General features: G+C 31.4%; 1 protein-coding gene across 1 annotated transcript in view; it reads right to left on the bottom strand.

Moving 5' to 3' along the window:
* Positions 1-8,224, bottom strand: part of LOC111627526 (puratrophin-1-like) — an 83,125-nt gene extending 74,901 nt beyond the window's left edge. Inside the window, exon 1 of the mRNA XM_023371118.1 lies at positions 7,763-8,224. Within this exon, the coding sequence (XP_023226886.1) occupies positions 7,763-7,765 (3 nt within the window). The 5' untranslated portion in view covers positions 7,766-8,224. The remainder of the gene's footprint in view (positions 1-7,762) is intronic.
* Between the last annotated feature and the right edge of the window lie 9,655 nt (positions 8,225-17,879).

Below are 17,879 nucleotides of genomic sequence, written 5' to 3'. Positions count from 1 at the left end.
AGATCATTCTTTAGGTTATCTTACTACAGAAATCTAGTATAAGTTACATGTTCTTTTGAAAAGTTGTTTGGGAGATTTTCTAAAGATTAAACTTATTTAATATTCTTAATTTTATTGTAACATATAAAAGAAATGTAACTTTATGTAATAACTTAATACGATTATGATATTTTAAAGTTAATATGAAATAATTTTAATATGCAGACAGACATTGAGGTGTGCCACAAAGGAAAGCTCAATGGGCGATGTCGCATTTCCTTTTTTATTTATTATTATTTTTTGTGTAGGGGCCAAGTTTAGGTGTGCCACCTTAAAAATTCCGCCATAGTAATTATAAAATATTACTCTATCAAAACGTAAGAAACTAACCTTTTTTTTCCTCTCTCTCTCTCTCTCTTTATGTAATTTCCTAATATGAAAGAGGAAATACGAATTTTAATTTATTTTTAAAACAATAACTATCAAAACGTAAGAAACTAACCTTTTTTTTCCTCTCTCTCTCTCTCTTTATGTAATTTCCTAATATGAAAGAGGAAATACGAATTTTAATTTATTTTTAAAACAATAATTGGCACATATATATATACGCACATTTGAGCAATTATCAAAATTTCAACTAGTCGTGAATTATTCGCGGTTGAAGTAGAGCAGAACGCAACCATTTCCACCTAACTGGGAACAAAAAGTCCATTATGTTAGCAACACACGTATACTAACATGGCGTTACACCTACTACACTACATAAACAGAAAAGTTAATGGAAAAACCATAATTTTCCCATTAACTCTCGGCGTTTAACCTATAATTATTCGATAATTTACACTTCCTAGTAAAGTAGAACGGGTTAGAAAATTAAGATTATCCGTGTAAACGATGAAAAATCTATGCAATGTGAACGATTAATTTGTGTTGTATTTTTAACGGGATCTATAAACTCGTCATAGACAGTGACCTCTTCTCAAGGCCACTCAACTTCCATTCAGCACTCTCTCTCCTCTTGCAGGTGTGGGGATGAGTCATAATAGAGTTGTGTGTAAGAAATTCCACAGTCACAACTTTTATAGTAATTTGATATAAAGGTTATTCACCTTCTATACGAACAATAGTATTCGTGTTTTTATCGAATTCCCACAATTATAATAATAATAATAATGTAAATATATTCGTTTAAAAAAAAATTCATTTATTCTACATTTTATTACTTCTATACTTTTGTTGTTTAGTTTACATTCTGAATTTAAATATATGTACGCGACATGATAGGTTATTGTGGTGGTGTCATTACTTCCAGCCAGATAAGTACCTGTTGAGTAGAGTCATGTAAGTTGAATCTGTTTTTTCCTCCCTCTTTCATAAAAAAAAAATTCTGATTAAAGCTCAAATCTCTGCATGTTCGTAAGCAATAAACCTTAGATAATTAAGAAAAAGCACTGCTTAATCTCCTAGCTATAACTGTTTATCTTAATTAGAGGAGTAATTTCGTTTAATTAAAAAAAAAAAAAAATGTTATATCTCTTCATCTAGAGCAACATTTATCATCTTTAATAATGAACGTTGAATTAAGAGATTAGTAATTTCACCACAATAAATGATGATAGCATCTCTGTAAGATCTTCCAGCGACAATCATGGCAAACGATAGCATCCCAGCGCGATCTTCTGCACCTGGTCTGTCGAGATGATAAGGAATGCAACAGCTGTGCCTACAATATGTCATGACTCATATTTCCGGCCTATTTTCACTAGCTTGACTAGACAGCAGGTGACCGAATTATGGACATGTTTCTAAAATACACTTTCTCCTTTAAATGTCTTTAACAATGAGTACGTTCTGTTTGTTATTACGAGCCTCATCTTTTAACTAACAACTTAAAAGAGATCTCGTTAACTGCAACCTAACCTTAATGGTGTGTGGCATAACACATTCGCATTATATAATCAAAAATGGACGGATGTTATCGTGTGTACACAATCTTAGGAACTACATTTTAAATTATTCGAATATATATATTTGAATAATTTATTATTTTAAATTAAATTTAAAATGTTATGTATATAAAGATGAATTTAAAAAAATTGAGTTGTATATAAAAATAAATTGCTTAAAAGTATAAGTTGTATAATGGCTCATGTAAAAAGTTCATTCATTAAATTTGAAAAAATATTTTTAAAAAATTACAAAAGAATGTATTCATAGTAAAGTTTACAATGAATGGATTTTTGTATGTATTCTTTTTATAAAAGTCTTGCTTTTTAAAAAAAAAAAAAAGAAAAAGTGGATCGTGAATGCAGGATCTCAGCTCGACTGCACTTCGACTACATGCTACAAAAATTGATATTCAAAGCACATTCCAAACTGGAAATTCGATTCTTTCACTATTAAAGCAATATAATCCGATTGGACAGAACAAGTAAAATTGCAAATTCCAAGGTAAACTTTAAAAGGAAGTTCCGGTTTTCATCGTCGTAACCACCAATTTGATGGAATGTGACTCGCGCGACACTAATTATAACATCAAAGCTTAAAAGTGAACTTGGGCCGGACTAATGCACTTAGATGTAATCTAAGATCCGGTCGTAATTAATATAGTGTGTACTTTAAAGAGAGTTAAATACGAAATTTCCATCGATTTTATTCGTAATTTAAATTCTAGATAGTGCTTAAGGTGGCAAAGAGCATGAATAGCCGATTAAGTGTGATTCAGATGAGGGAGTGACGACGGTTGAAACCATCTAAAACTAGTTATTACATCATCAAGGGGAAGTTTTCTAAGTTGAAAACGATCTATACGTAATCAATATACGTATTAAAATACATTACTTCGAACATTACAATATAATAAAGAATCTGTGTTTGATTCTATAATATAATCCAGGCCACGATCTACAGGGATGATAGGTTTACTTCTAGATAATAATAGAAAAACGATACGATTTTATATGGGTGTACTTTCACACCCATTTGTTATACTCACTCACACATAAGATATGGCAAGCTATTTTAATAACATCCGGATTGAATTCTCTTATTTATAAAGAAGAAAGTAATTACGGTTCCGATAAACCGTAATGTTAAATTGTTTATAACTAAAAATAGAACAAAGTAAATTAAGTTTTAGAAAGTAAATGCTATAGTTGAATGTCTTCAAAACTTTATGGGGAAGTTCGTGAAATGTTCCTGTTTTGTCGGTTAATTGGCGCGACGGAGGAAGACAATAGATATTCCATAAACAAACACTGTGCACAGGAAATGACTCATCTACTTTTCCTTTAACCACTCGAGTGGCATCACTACTTTCATCTACAGGGGAAGAGGGAAAAGAAAAAAGGAAAAAAAAGATAGGGAGAACAAGGCTGAAGGTATACAGTGTATAGAGCAAAACATACAAACTTCCCACTTAGATTCGTCGTATTTCATTACAAATAAATATTTTCAGGTGCAAATTTCACGCAGATGCACGCACATTTCTCTTAGAAAGCTTAAAACCAGATGGGAATCTAAGCTGATTAGTAAACAAATATATATTTTTGTCAATCTGACCAACCAACAGGTTCTATATTTTTATTTCTTAACACGTACATACAAAAGGTTGGAGAGCGCTTTAGTGTAAGTAAACACCACCCTCGGGAGGAGGGTAGGAAGAAGTTCCACACGGACCGGTCTTTGGTACGCGAGGTGCTTTATCCTGCAGGCAATCCTAGAGAAATGGGCCTCCGAAATAGTTCAAACCAACGTTTGTATCTCCATTTCTCCAGATGAGGATAAAGATTTATATCTTCCTCATCCCATATATATAGTCACAGTTTGTTACAAAAGCCGAATACTTTGTAACACTTCAGTTAACTTCACACGCAAACTACTTCGATTTATATTAATTATTTGTAGAAACCGTCCCAGTCACTTGATTTTGTTTGTTAACTAATTTATAAAAAAAACTTCAAAGATTTGTAAAATTAAATAGGAGAAGACAAATCAATGATCGGCACAACTAGAGCACACACAGTAAATGGACTACATCAGCTTTTTTCAGCAATAAAAACAAAAAAAACAATGTAATTGTTCAACCGTATTTCCTCGAAATAGAAAGTTAGAGAAATGCAATATGAGAAGAAATCTTCTAGTTAGTCGCTGTTAGAAAAGTTTAGGTCATTGTCCCTAGTTTCCATTCTGATGGCAACTCAGAAGAGAAGCAGAAATTCAATGCCTCTATGAAACTGCACACACAGAATATCAATTCTATTCGCTCTCTGAACTTGATATTCTACATTACACTAAAAATCGTTTTTATATTATATAAGGACCAATAGAATTTCTTTAAAGATCTCATTCAGTTAAGTGTAACAAGTTTCTATCGAAAATTCCATCACATTTATTTATTATTGAGTTTATTAGTTTGGATAATAACTAACATAAATAAAGATTACTTGACCTCTATCACACTTTTGATAGTTAATTTATTGTATAATTTAATGCGGATTGAAGTCAAACTTCGTGGGTACTTTTATGAGAAAAGTCACAAAATTTTGCGAATTATTATGGAAATTCTTTAACTTAAAAGTATAAAATATAATACATTTTTTTGGTTAAAAGTACAGCTTTGAAAGATTCCATGAAAACAAAATAATTATGCTAATTTTATGGGTCTACTATTCATCATCTAAGACCTACTTATGTAAATTCCTGTTCTGAGAATCATTTTTAATAAACTAAAAACTTAATTATACTATATAAAAAGTTATATAATGAATATAAATTTCAGTAATATCATATATAAACATTTCATCATATAATCACTTAAAATTGCATAATGCATTTCATTGGAATATTGCATCTTGCAGTGTTAACGAACGAAATTTCCGGCTTGTTATACTTACATCTAATTTCGAAGGAAAAAAAAATCGCTGAAAATCTGAACCAAATAATGGTTTGCACGTGTTACAGGAATCATCAGATATGGTTTTAAAGCGGTAAAGAAGAAAAGCAATGTAAAGATACTGAAGCATAGCGGTTTGCCTAGCTTAGGAGTGCTTATGACCATGGTGTATTGTTCACCGACCGAACTAAAATCAATCGATCTCTTACATCACAAGTGCCGCTGAAGAAACTAATGTTAACTGCCTTGAAAGCTAAAAGAAAGAACTAATAAAAGATAGCAAAATTGGACTAGACAACAATAGAAGAACGTAACGATTCCTTTCGAAAATTTCTTTTGATGTAGTCAAGTCTCATATTTTTTTTAATGATCTGTACTGTACTTCTGTATATTTTTTAATACATAGAATTTAAAAAAATCCACAAAAATCATAAAATATTCGATTTCCGTTATGTTTCCTGATTTTTAGATAGTAACGGTATATGGATTTGCTTTAGAGAGAATACCTCAGTTTCCAAGTCCAGTCTTAGTTTTTATTGCTGAAATAATTTCTTTTTTTAAAATTTATTTCAGATTTTTATGCTAAATATTGATTAATTTATAAAATATATACAAACTATTAAAGGAATTTAATAATTCCTATATAGAAGAATCAAAAAATATGACTATTTGAAGCAGTGGTTCTCAACCTCATTGAACTACTGGGGCGGGCGCAATTTTTGGCACCACATCGACAAGCCAGTGTAGCTTTAATATAAATACGTGAAAATGTACAATTTTTATATAAAAAGTGTACAAATTATATTAAAAAGTAGACAAAAGTTAACACAGTACTTCTAATAATTTTGTGGTAAATCTGTGGCACACCCATTAAGAACCACTGATTCATAGAGTAATAATTTATTCTATGCTTTACATTTGAACTTAATTCATTTTTGTTAACAATTATTCTTGTAAAATTCCCTATAAAATAATTAAATGATAAACATTAGTACTATTTTTTTAGATTCAAGCAACATGTTCTATGGATCTAAGAATAGTTTCCTGAGATAAATCCATAATCATAAAATGTTTTTACGAAAATAAAAACTATCTATGAACAGATAACATAAAAAACTAAAAATAAATTGAAATATTTGATTGAAGAACTTTGCCTGTGTATTGTACTATACATAAGTTGGTGTTTTAACGCACGATGTGTAATCAGGAATATCAAAATGTGCAGAGTTCAACCATTTGACCACAACACCTTTTTATATTTTGGAAAATCTCGTGTCCTGTTTCTTTTTAGATAGCAATCTCAGGCATTTACATACATTTGATGCCGCTAAATCTACACTTCTGTCGTGTAAACCTGTTTAAAACATAATTTGAGAAGAGCAAAACTCCAAATCTCACGGAACTTCATGAGGAGCATCTTTGCACCAAACGAAGATGGTAAAAATCTTCAAAACAAAGATAATATTTTTGGAAGAAACGATGCGTGGGTGACTTTCTTGTTAAAAGAACAAAAGATGCCGGATTATATTACACAGATACATCAGATTTTCTTCCGTTTAGCCACTCCTAGAAGACTTTTATCAGACTTAAAAAGGTAAATAAGTGTATCTACGTGCTCGGTAACGTTTATTTCCTTAATTATAGTAAAGAGCACTCGTTTAACATTGCAAACCAGATTTCAGTAACCTCTTCTATATTTTCCTAATAGCATTTAATGTAGCTAAGTTGATAATAAGATATTAAAAAAAACTGTTTAATTAGAAAGAGCGGCAACTTGCGTGTAACGTAAAGAATTTCCAAGTATAGCAATTTATTGTTTTCCACATTTATAACGAGGTCAATAACAATATTTTCCACTCCAACCACTTAATAATCAAGTTGATTCAATTTGCAAGCAGAAAATTTCTCATTTTTAAATAATTAAATCTCTCATATTAAATTCTAAAGTACAATTTTCTCCGTAATTTTTTAATCTTTAATTTAAAATTTACTTAACCGAAACTAAAGTTGTTACTAATGTTCTGGCTAATCAAATTTGATCTTAGGAAAGTGATACAGTATTTAATTATATCTAAGCTGACTTTTAATACGTTGAGATTTACTTATCATTAGTTAAAGAGTTTATTGTGATTTTTGTACCAGAGATATTACAAAATCTGGAACAAGTTTGTAGAATAAACACATGGTACAGATTTAAACAATTTCAATTTTCTTTTAACCAGAACTTCATGCGGTTCGAAAAAAAATTTAAATTGAAGTGAACACATCTGTTTACCATAATAAACAGTGGAAGAAAAGAAACAATATAACAACTAGTTGCTAAATATATTTTACAACTGGTTTGAAATACTTTTAAAGTGAACAAGAACCACCATTTTGATCTAAATAAGAACATTTTCGGATCATTTTGAAAGTCTCGCTATATTAATAATTTATCAATAAAACGATTGTATGATATAATAATATAAACAAATGCTGGTATATGCAGCTTTTACGTCCGTAGATCACTTTTCAAATTTTGCCTCTCCAGCAAGAACGCTTAGCATTCTGGGAATAAAAGAAGAATCGGTAAACTTCGCACGTGTCGAGATCAAATACCCTTCTTCATTAATTTAATTCCATTTATAAAATTTAACTGATAATCTCTTCTAGGATTCTATTATCCCGCTTATACTGAAAAAAAGCGAAAGTTAACAAGGTGAAAATAATAGGAAAAAGCATCTAGTCGTTACTGGACACGCGGGTGGTGCAAGGTTAATCCACCATAGCAAGGTTAAGCGCCCTTTGGAGCTGTTGTCATTCAGGTAATGGGGCCAAGTACTTTATGAAATCGTAGCAAATATCCGAATTGTATACTCGACTAAACATACTTTTTAGTAGTTTACTTACCATTAATGGAAAATAGCTAAGTCCCAATTATGTAATGTTTTTGTTTATTGGCTACAGTTAGAGTAATCCAATGGTAAATCACAACACAAACTAAAAACAACCGACTGAACTAGACAGTAGGTAGTAGATTCTAACAAATTTTCTCGGGAACCAACGAGAGATGCCGGTTAGGCAAGTCCACTCTACAAGAGGGAGAACGACTGTGAGTTATAGACGAGCCGAACCGCTCCGTTGAGTCAGTTAATTACTGGATTTCGTTCTGGTATTACATCCATGCGAAGAAGTTTATCGGAACGGCTCGATCTTGGCTATAAATTCGAATTTAATACGAATTTCGTTTTTACTTCTTGTGTGTACAAAACGAGTTTGGCAATCCTTCCTGCAACTGGCGCACTCGTAGTTTTGATGCTTTTTGAAGCTTACTATCGATCGAGGACAGGTGGAATATGTCGGTTAGTCGGTAAAAGCTTCTTTTATATCGAAAATTTCGTCAGATAAATTGAATATCGAGTGATTTTTCTGTGTAAAACTCTTTCAACTCCCTCGCGCTATTGTTGGTCCCTGGAAGAAAAACCATCGATCGTCGTCCAATGGCCCCGATTTACAATTATAGTTCGGAGAACTGTGACCATCGATCACATTATCCAACTATATATTCTGATAGAAGACAATTCGGTTGGAGGGGTCGGAGATGATTTGAGGTTTTTCTTGCACTTAACACGTATGTGGTTGTGCTAGATGTTACGGGCTAAGTCTAGTGTAAAAATTTTTACGATATACTAAAACCTAAACGATTAAATATATAAATAAATTATTATTATTAGATCTAATTGTTGTATCAAGTTTGCTAGTTCAGCGTTTTTACCGGACTAATCAATACTAACGTAAAAATTAGGTCAAGAACACGTAATAGTTTGTACTGATTTATTTATAGAATATTACATAGTTGTTAATTAATTAATTACTTTAAAAATGTTCAAGTCGAAACGGAGGTTATTTACGTGTATAGGTGAGCCGTAGCGATGAATAGAGATCAGCACACAGGTGGTGGGAAGATGGGATCGTATTCTAGGAATGGCCTCCCCTATTTGCGGCACTTTCATTCTTCTCCTACCCCAAGGATACAACAATACCTTAGATGTGAGTCCTGGCACGTAGCACCTACATAGTTTACCAGTAATTGAGTATCAATTAAGTAGTTGGTATCGCCCCCAAAAAAGAAATTCCGAACGGGAACTACTACTACTACTATTATAATAAAAAATCGTAAACGCTAATGGAAAAGTATTAAAAATATCAAATGACGTAAATCTATCAAAAGTAAATTTCTCTTAGAGAAAAATCCATTAAGATTTGGAAAAGTAGACTGAGAAATTGGAGAGGGAGTAACACGACACTACCTTAACTATGGACCCATTTCGTTGGGTGAGTGATTGGTGGTCAAGGCAACACATTGCACACAATAACCGAAGTATAATTACTCCTGAATAGAATGGATATTGGATCTATAGTTGGCTATAGAAGTAATTCATTCTCCCATCAGTTATCGATAACTGTTTAAAGTAAACTTTGCTTAAAATAAACTTTGATGTACTGTACTGTAATGCCAACTCTAATTCTGTAGTTATATTATAATGAAATTCTATACTTATATCGGCATCTTATCGGTATTAATGTTAGAAAGAACAATGTTGTAACATGTATAATTTATCTATTTAACAAATTCTCGTTGCGAAATGTTATCAAATCTGTAATTTTATTATTATTTCCGCCTGTTTCAAAGTTCAGATTTAAGATTACTAATTAATCGATATTTATTAAATTTAATTTTTATATACAAAGATCGAATTTTTCTACAAAGTGCAAACTAATATTGCTTTAGAACAGTATCGAATATCTATAATTACACATTAAGATACTCGTGTGAAAATTACTAAGTGATTCATAAATCTCTTGTTTATATATCATTTGTAATAGTTTATATTATTATTTTATAAACAAATGATGACCCTCGGTTCGATTTTTAATTGTCACAACTGTTAACTGTCGCATGACAGCACGCGACGAGTACTCACCCCCGAAGATAAGGTTTATCTTTAGAGGACGATGACTTCTTCACGCAAAAAAAAAAAATAAGAAAAAAAATTATTTAAAACTATATAGAATCATCTAAAAATAAATTATAACAAATACTGTGATTAGAAGAATCAATTATAAAGTTTTAATCGAGGACAATTGCGATCTATTTGACAAGAGGAATAAAAAACACGATTGGGAAGAACAGGTGTTGTATGATGATTGAATAGCTGGAGTACTAAAGAAAAAAAATATATATATAATAATAAATTAGATTGAAAAATAAACACGGAACTGATTTAAAAAACAATGTTTAATGAATTACCTATATCAACAAACGCCTCCCCGATAAATTATAGCTTTTAACAGCCCCGAGTAATGTTATAAATGTTATCTATAATCACGGAATTTGTAATATCCGTATGAAAGAAATTTCGCAGTGACATTCAGACGTTTCCTATGTTTGCATCGATACAATGTTCTGTTTAATGTTAACGCTTTTACGCCCTCGACTCGTGAGAAAACAAACCATTACTCCAAGAGTAAAGGAATTTATATAGGATAATAATCTCCAAAATAGCGTAAAGCTAACTGGAATTATGCCTATTCCCTGTTTTAAGAGCGCAATCGTGATATGACTTATGATCAATGTACGATTATTATGTTTTAATCAGAGTTTTCCTTCTCCCATTAAGTCTAGAAACACAGGAGGGTGGTAGTAATTGTTAAAAGATAATGAAAGCGGCGGCATCATCCGTGCATAATTCCGTACGGTTTGAAGTACATTGCGTAAAATAATTAGCATTTTTTTTAGTAATGTGTCCTACTTTTAAAAAATACACTGGTTTAGGAAAATTTTTTTATTTTTTTTTTTGCTTTTGTTCCTTTTGCTAGCATGCATGAATATGTCTTAATTATGAAATTTTCGTGTTATTTAGCGTATAAATAATTTTATTTAAGATAAAAATCGTACGAATTTCAGGTTTATAAGCGCGTATATGTAACTATAAAAATTATACGATATTAAAGAAATTTGCTCTATTCACGAGGCAAGGAAAAAAAAATTGTGTTTATCTGTAATTGTTTGACTTCAGGTGCACCCCTGTAAGCAGGACCTAGTTGTAATGACCCTTTTTAAGCCGCCTTTCTATTGTCCTGTCCGGTCAATGCGGAGGATGAAAATCGTCTTTGAATGCAATCGTGTCGACAATAACGTGCACATTCTCCAAACAAATGTACAAAATGAACACGAATTGCAACGTTTTTACTAATTTACGAGTGCGAGAAGCAATTTATACACTCGTAAAACAGAAGAGCAACGTGCTAATGTTCATTTAAAGAACCGCGCCCTACTTAAGAATTACTTAAGAGAGATTCGAGCTATGTTAATCGTTTCGACGTTCTACGCATTGCATTAATTATTTAATATAAAATATAATATATATTACATCTTAACTTTGTTCTAAACAAATTCTAGAATATAAAACTTCAGGCAACGAACAAATATTTACTATAATAAAAAATGAAAACCCAACAATCCCTCAGGGGAAATCACTAGCAAGATGAAAAACTCAACGTTTATTTTCGATAAAAGTCTATATTTTTATATATGAAATGTTATATTAGACGAATTTAGTTCTCGGAGACGGACGAAAATTCCTTCGTGGCACTTGTAAGGACCACAAAAGTAAACCGAATTCATCCAATATTTCCTATTGGTTTTTGTTTTTTAATATTAAGCCATGCGATATAAGAATAAAGCTGATTTATTCAAAGATCTGCATCGCTTTGCCAAGCATTCAGTTTCTAAATGGAAAATCGATATTTTAGGAGATGCTTTGTGCCTTCGGGGGCTTCAAAAATTGATGGAAACATTTTTTTTTTCCATTCGAGATATCTTCGATTGACAAATATAGAATATGAAAAATACAATATATTCTTTCTTATATTTATGTTTGCACCATTTTTAATGGTTCTTGGAATAATGAGATAATTATATTGTTTACTCATTTTATGTAAGAGAAATATTTTAAAAAATTTATTCAACTAAGCGATATTTAAGAAATTTATTTAAGTAAGTATGCTACCAGGATATAGGAGAGCAGACATACAAGTCTAGACTAAGAGAAAAAATTCTGCAAACATCCAAAGAAGCTCAGTCGTGTGTAACACGTGTTCAGCACGTCTCTTTTTTAGATAAATTATTTATACATCTTCTTGTCAAGCTGTTTATAAGCCGCTTATAGGCTACGACCCAATATACAATTCGAAGAAAGAAGATTACATAATTCTCTAAACCGATTATGATTCGCAGATGAAAATATTTTGTTCGTTTGAAGGTCCGTAATGTTTAAAAAAACGCTGTGAAAATAATAGCAAATGTGCAAAAGTCGGAAAGTTTAAAGCTCCCATAATGAAAAGGGAAGAAATATTCAATATGGAAGGTGAAACAAAGTCGATAAAGTACAATAAAGGCAATACCCTGTACACAATGGCTTACACTATAAATCTAAGCGAGGAGGTGCAAAATGTACAGATGTGGTGACCAGATGGCAAAGCCATAGATCCAGTTACTCGGACAGACGGACGAAGCTTGGCTGGAAAATTACATTCAATCAGACGGATGCTGGGAATGCATCCATCTGGAGAAGCAGACAGCGTGGAGTAGAAAGCCGAATTAATGAGCTAAACAAGTGCTTTACAGTGTAAAAAAAAATATATATATAAGCTGAGAAAATCTATACTAAATTGCACGATTATAATTTTAAATTTATACGTATAGACTACATTATATAACTTAGCCATAATTTAGCTGCTAGTGCAAAACAGAAGCGTGTGAGGAATTGGTAACTTAGATAAGAATGCAGCAGGTCTGCACATCGTCACCAGTACACAGATATGATAGGTGATGATTCCCACGCTCTAGCACAGGATGGAGCCAACAGGACTTTGACAACACAAAAATCTCGTCGTCTAAGCGCACTATCCACTTTATAAAGACGAGTTTTTATTACGAGTAGATCTTAATATAAAGTTTAAACATAAATATTTTGAAATATCTGACGTTCGATTTCTTTTTTGGGGGATAAGATGTACCGCTTAAGCCATGGTAAAACCATATCATGCACGGTTGCATGCACTTCTCGATTATTACCAGGCTAACGACAGGCAATCCATCAATTTGTAGGAGGGAAGAGGAAATCCGTTACGACCCTACACCGAATTTTCCTTTTATGTCGAAGCTGCTTACGAAAAGTTCTAATCTGGGATAAGTGCAGTGCATCTAACATCGGTTCTTCTATATGATAAAATGATGTAAATGGAATTTGGTGCGCCCATTCCTATTCCCAATTCTTAAATTTTGCCCAAAAAAGTATGTGGAAATAAAATTCATGCATTAGAAAGTCCATAAAAAAACTTAACAATAAAAATTCAATAGCAGGGGCAGCGTAGAAGACTTGAAAATTTCCATGCTAAACTTTGTATTCATGGTTACACAGTTAAGAAACTAACTTCATAATGGAGTTTGTTAGAAGTTCAGTAGCAAATTTTGAAAAATGTACAGTTAATAAGTAAAATTGAATGGAGATTAAATGAAAAGTTGAGAAGCAAACTTCAGTAGAACAGAGGATGAAGGATTCAATAGAACGAGTATAAAGTTCAAAAGTGAAGTCCTTGAATAGTTCAAATGACGTTTATGAATAGAATTTCATTAGTTGAATATAAAACTTTAAAAAATTCGATAGAATGTACAGTTGAATAACGGATTGAAGCAATGCTGAATAGACCGAAGAGACTCTAAACATGAGAAGTAAATGTAAATAGAGAAGATAACAAAATGAGAAGTTAGATAGGTTATTTGAACAGAATTGGATATTTAAGACGAGTATAGAATTAAAAGCAAACTTCAACAACGATGATTTAAAGTTAGAAAGTAAACTTTGATAGGAATAATAATAATAATAATAATAAATGATATTTAAAGCATTTTAATATGAATTTAATAAGAAAACCTCATTAAATTTAAACGCAATTATTAAAAAAACAAAAATTATCAGCAATAAATATATTATACAAAAGATAAATATACTGTAATATGTCAAGAGCTAACATGCTGAAGAATGATGATGGCAGGTATCATAAAGAAGCCCAAGATGAAGACATTTATAAGAAATTTTCTGAAGTCGGTAAACATAAATTTTCAAACAGAGTAGAAATTTATGAAAAATTAAATAAAAATGCAGAGTTAAGAAGCGAAAAGTGTAAAATTTATAAATAAGTTTCAACATACATAATAAATGCATGAGGAAATTATGAAACATAAGTAAAACAGCGATCAATCTAACGATTAAAAGTTATAAATATAGAAAAAAAATAAATAAATTTAATCGCTTTATCTAAGAAAACTTACCAGAATTACTAACGTTTCGACTTGCCCTCACGCGAATTTTCGACTTTATAAAAAGTAAATTTCCAAAGTAATCAGAAAATAGAAAGGAACAAGAGATGAAAGATGTCTTCCTACTTCGACGTCATTAAAAAACTATAAAAATGATATCAGAAATAATTTGTTAGAACAACTGTCTTGTCATACAAAAGAAAAAACGAAACTGCCCTTGAATCCGTCCCAAGAATGACCAACGAGGAAAATAAACGAGGAAAGCCCCACTTTTATTTCGTATCTTAATACACGAAATTCGACGACAATAAACAATTTATAGTTTCTCCAACTACAGAAACAGCTTTACCCAGAGGCATTAATAATTATATGTGAATCCTATAGGAGAGGGTCAAACACTGGGGGAGGAAAATACTAAACACCGACCTATATTCTATTATCATAACCGATAGGAAATGTTATAGGTTATACCAATTCGAATCATTTGTTACTTCTTAACATATTAACAAGATTCCTATAGGGTCTATGGCCTTTTAATGACTGATCCTTCGGGCCTAATTTACGGGTCAATCAACTTCAATTTTATAAAATCATCTTATATACCATAAATAGGTGGTGATACTTTCATTACTTTTTGTCAAATTGTTATCCTACACCCGATTCTCTCGTCACTCGAAACGTATTTTTGTCACTCCTTTCTACCGTTTTCCTTGTATTTTCATTACAGATGTAAATTTATAATAATTTTCATTACGAAATATTATTTTCGTGTACGATTCTGTATTCAAAATACTGACACTTTATCATTCAATTTAATATCATTTCCACCATTAATAAAGGTTATCATCCAGTAGCGCGTTATCCTATAGGAGAAAAGGTCAATTACTTGGGCCCCTCACCAACCTGGGGGTACCCCAAACCATTCTTTTATAACAAAATATTTTCCCCAAAAAAATAATCCCTCGAAGAAAACTATCTGAAGTCAGAACTGTGCATGTGGGCCCTAATTCAAATTCGTCTGGGTCCTATGAAGCCATGACATGCCAGTATTATCATCAACGTTAAAATCCTTTTAAACATGACCTATACTTAATTACTTATATTCATATCACACAGAATTTTAGTTTGATAATAGGCGTACGAGTCAGGGAATTAGGGGGTCAACTACCCAAATTCGGGCAAAGAAAAAAAAAACAAATCGATGTAGGAAGCAAAATGTCTCTGATAGCAAATTAAAAATGGGTACTTATGTTTTTAATTGTGTAAAATTTCGGTCAAATCAACCCCCTTAACCAAAGTGTCCCCATAGATTATAATGATAATTTAACAGAAGGACATCAAACAGTTCATTAAGATCATTAAGCTTTACTAAATCATTACTTATGGTTTACATTTTCACCTTAATTACAATTAACGTTAACGATTTTAAATCTCATTTTCCTTATGATTATAAATAATGCACTTCTAACCTTAATACCAAAGAATTAGTTTACTTTTAGGTACTTAAAAACCACCCATACTCATTAAGATCGCGATTTAACTTATCATTATCATAAAAATTATGCATATATTTATAACTGAGTTATGTATAAATGCACTCATGCTTATTATCAACAATGAAATATGAGTTAACTTGTCTACGGTTAAGAAAAGCAACCGACACTAGAGGAAAAAATGGCGCTTTGTAATACATAAAAAAACCTTTTTTTTTGAATATATATAAAATTAACGATTTCGAGAGTCGATAAATAGAGTGCCGAATGAGTAATCGTTCAGGAAACTGTGTAAAGAGACTGTATTGTCTTTTTATACTAAGTACAGTACATTCAATGCTACACTCGAGAATTAATAATGTTTAACTTATCCAAATCTTTAGATAGCGATCGACTTTAAGAACAAAACTTCATTATCTTAACGCTGTATAGTTATTATAAGTAAGTATACATCTATATGACATTCTATTAATAATATTTTAAAAATTTCCTCTAAGGAAAAACTAAATATTAACTCCTAAACTAATTGAAAAACTAAATTATTATACAGGTAAACGTATAAAATACGCTAATTTACACTTCTGTATGCAGAATTTAATCGATTTTTTTACTCGTATAATTCTTAATATTAAGGTAAAAATACAGTTTATACCCATAACACGTGTAAAATCATAGATAGCAAACGAAACGAAAGTAACGCCATCTCGCGAATGTCGAGTAAATTATTTTCTCACGCAAAATCGATAATAATTATAAATTTTCTGTTTCGTTTATAAATATAAATATCGAGAGATTAGGCGATAACAGTAGGAAAAAAAATAAATAATAATAATAATAAAAAGAATTGTTTAACAAGCGCTATTTAAACCCCGCTATACAAAAACGGAACTCGGAAGCCACCAGGTTCGAAAGCCGTTTCGGGCGATCACGTTCACTGCACAGGAAGTTGACGAGTTTATTTATAAACAAGAAGACAAGGACACTTTTCTCAATCTTAAAGGTCAAGGTACAGTGTAAACAATGGAACAGTACACCTCTTTGACTTCGTGATGGTATTCTGATAGTTGCTTCTTCTCTCGACATCATCAAAACCTGTTCTTCAATATATGAGTATTTGTATTTTATAGCTAAGTTCGCGGGTCGTGTTTAACGAATTTTAAACTTCATTTTTCAAAATGTCCGAGAAGACATTTTTAAAAAATCTATTAATCAATAGAATTATCGACTATCGAAGAATTTTAATTAAAATTTTCTACCGCAAACAACAAAAACTAAAAAGAAAGCGCGGGTGTAACGCTTCGTTTCTTAACTTTAAATGGAGAAAATAATTAAATTTTAACATACCTTGATCATAAATACTTTTTTAATCGCTTTAAATATATTTTTTATGACGGATGCGCACATTTTTTTTACATTAAAAACGTTCAAATTAACAAAAAAACATCTTGCATAAGTCGCGGAGGAAAGACAATAATCCCAACTCAGGTGCTAGATATTTCGTGTTATGTCAGCTGGAACTCCCGTTGTGTGACTGAAACGATGTTAACAACGTAAGCAACGGTACAGTTATTAATAATAATTGTAAATGTGACCACTTGGGTGGTCAAAATGCAGAACAGTTGTCTTTTTTTTTTTCTCAGTTCGATGACCCGACTGTAACGCGCGTCGGTTCAATTTTGTCATAAAGACAATTACATAACTCTTAATCAATTTTCACGCTTGTTTGACGCCTCGACGACTTTACAAGAGGTAGAAGAATGTAAACGTTATAATCATTTTTGTACTGTGAAATATATTAATTGCAAAATAATTCACTTTTACCCACGCTGGGGTGGTGGTGATTTTTATAAACTATCGGATGGAAGCCATTAAGCACCACCACGTTTTAAACTTTCGAAATATTGTTTAAAATGTAAATCTCTGTAATCGACAATGTTTTTATCTTTCAGAAAAATGTGTATTTTCTTCATTTTTTTTATGTATATTTTCTAGATATTTCCATTCTGCATTCTTAATATATTTTGAGATAGACCTATCCCGTTTTACGCTCCGAAGACCCTATTGAAATTTCATCGATCCGGAGTATTTTCAGAGGACTCCCCGTGTACTTCTTGCATTACACAACATTTTCTTTCTTATTTTTTTTTTT

The sequence above is a fragment of the Centruroides sculpturatus genome, unplaced genomic scaffold (assembly GCF_000671375.1).
Source record: "Centruroides sculpturatus isolate CEXI.00-Female unplaced genomic scaffold, Cexi_2.0 scaffold273, whole genome shotgun sequence".
NCBI lineage: Eukaryota > Metazoa > Arthropoda > Arachnida > Scorpiones > Buthidae > Centruroides > Centruroides sculpturatus.
This window is presented reverse-complemented; position numbering and strand designations above follow the sequence as displayed.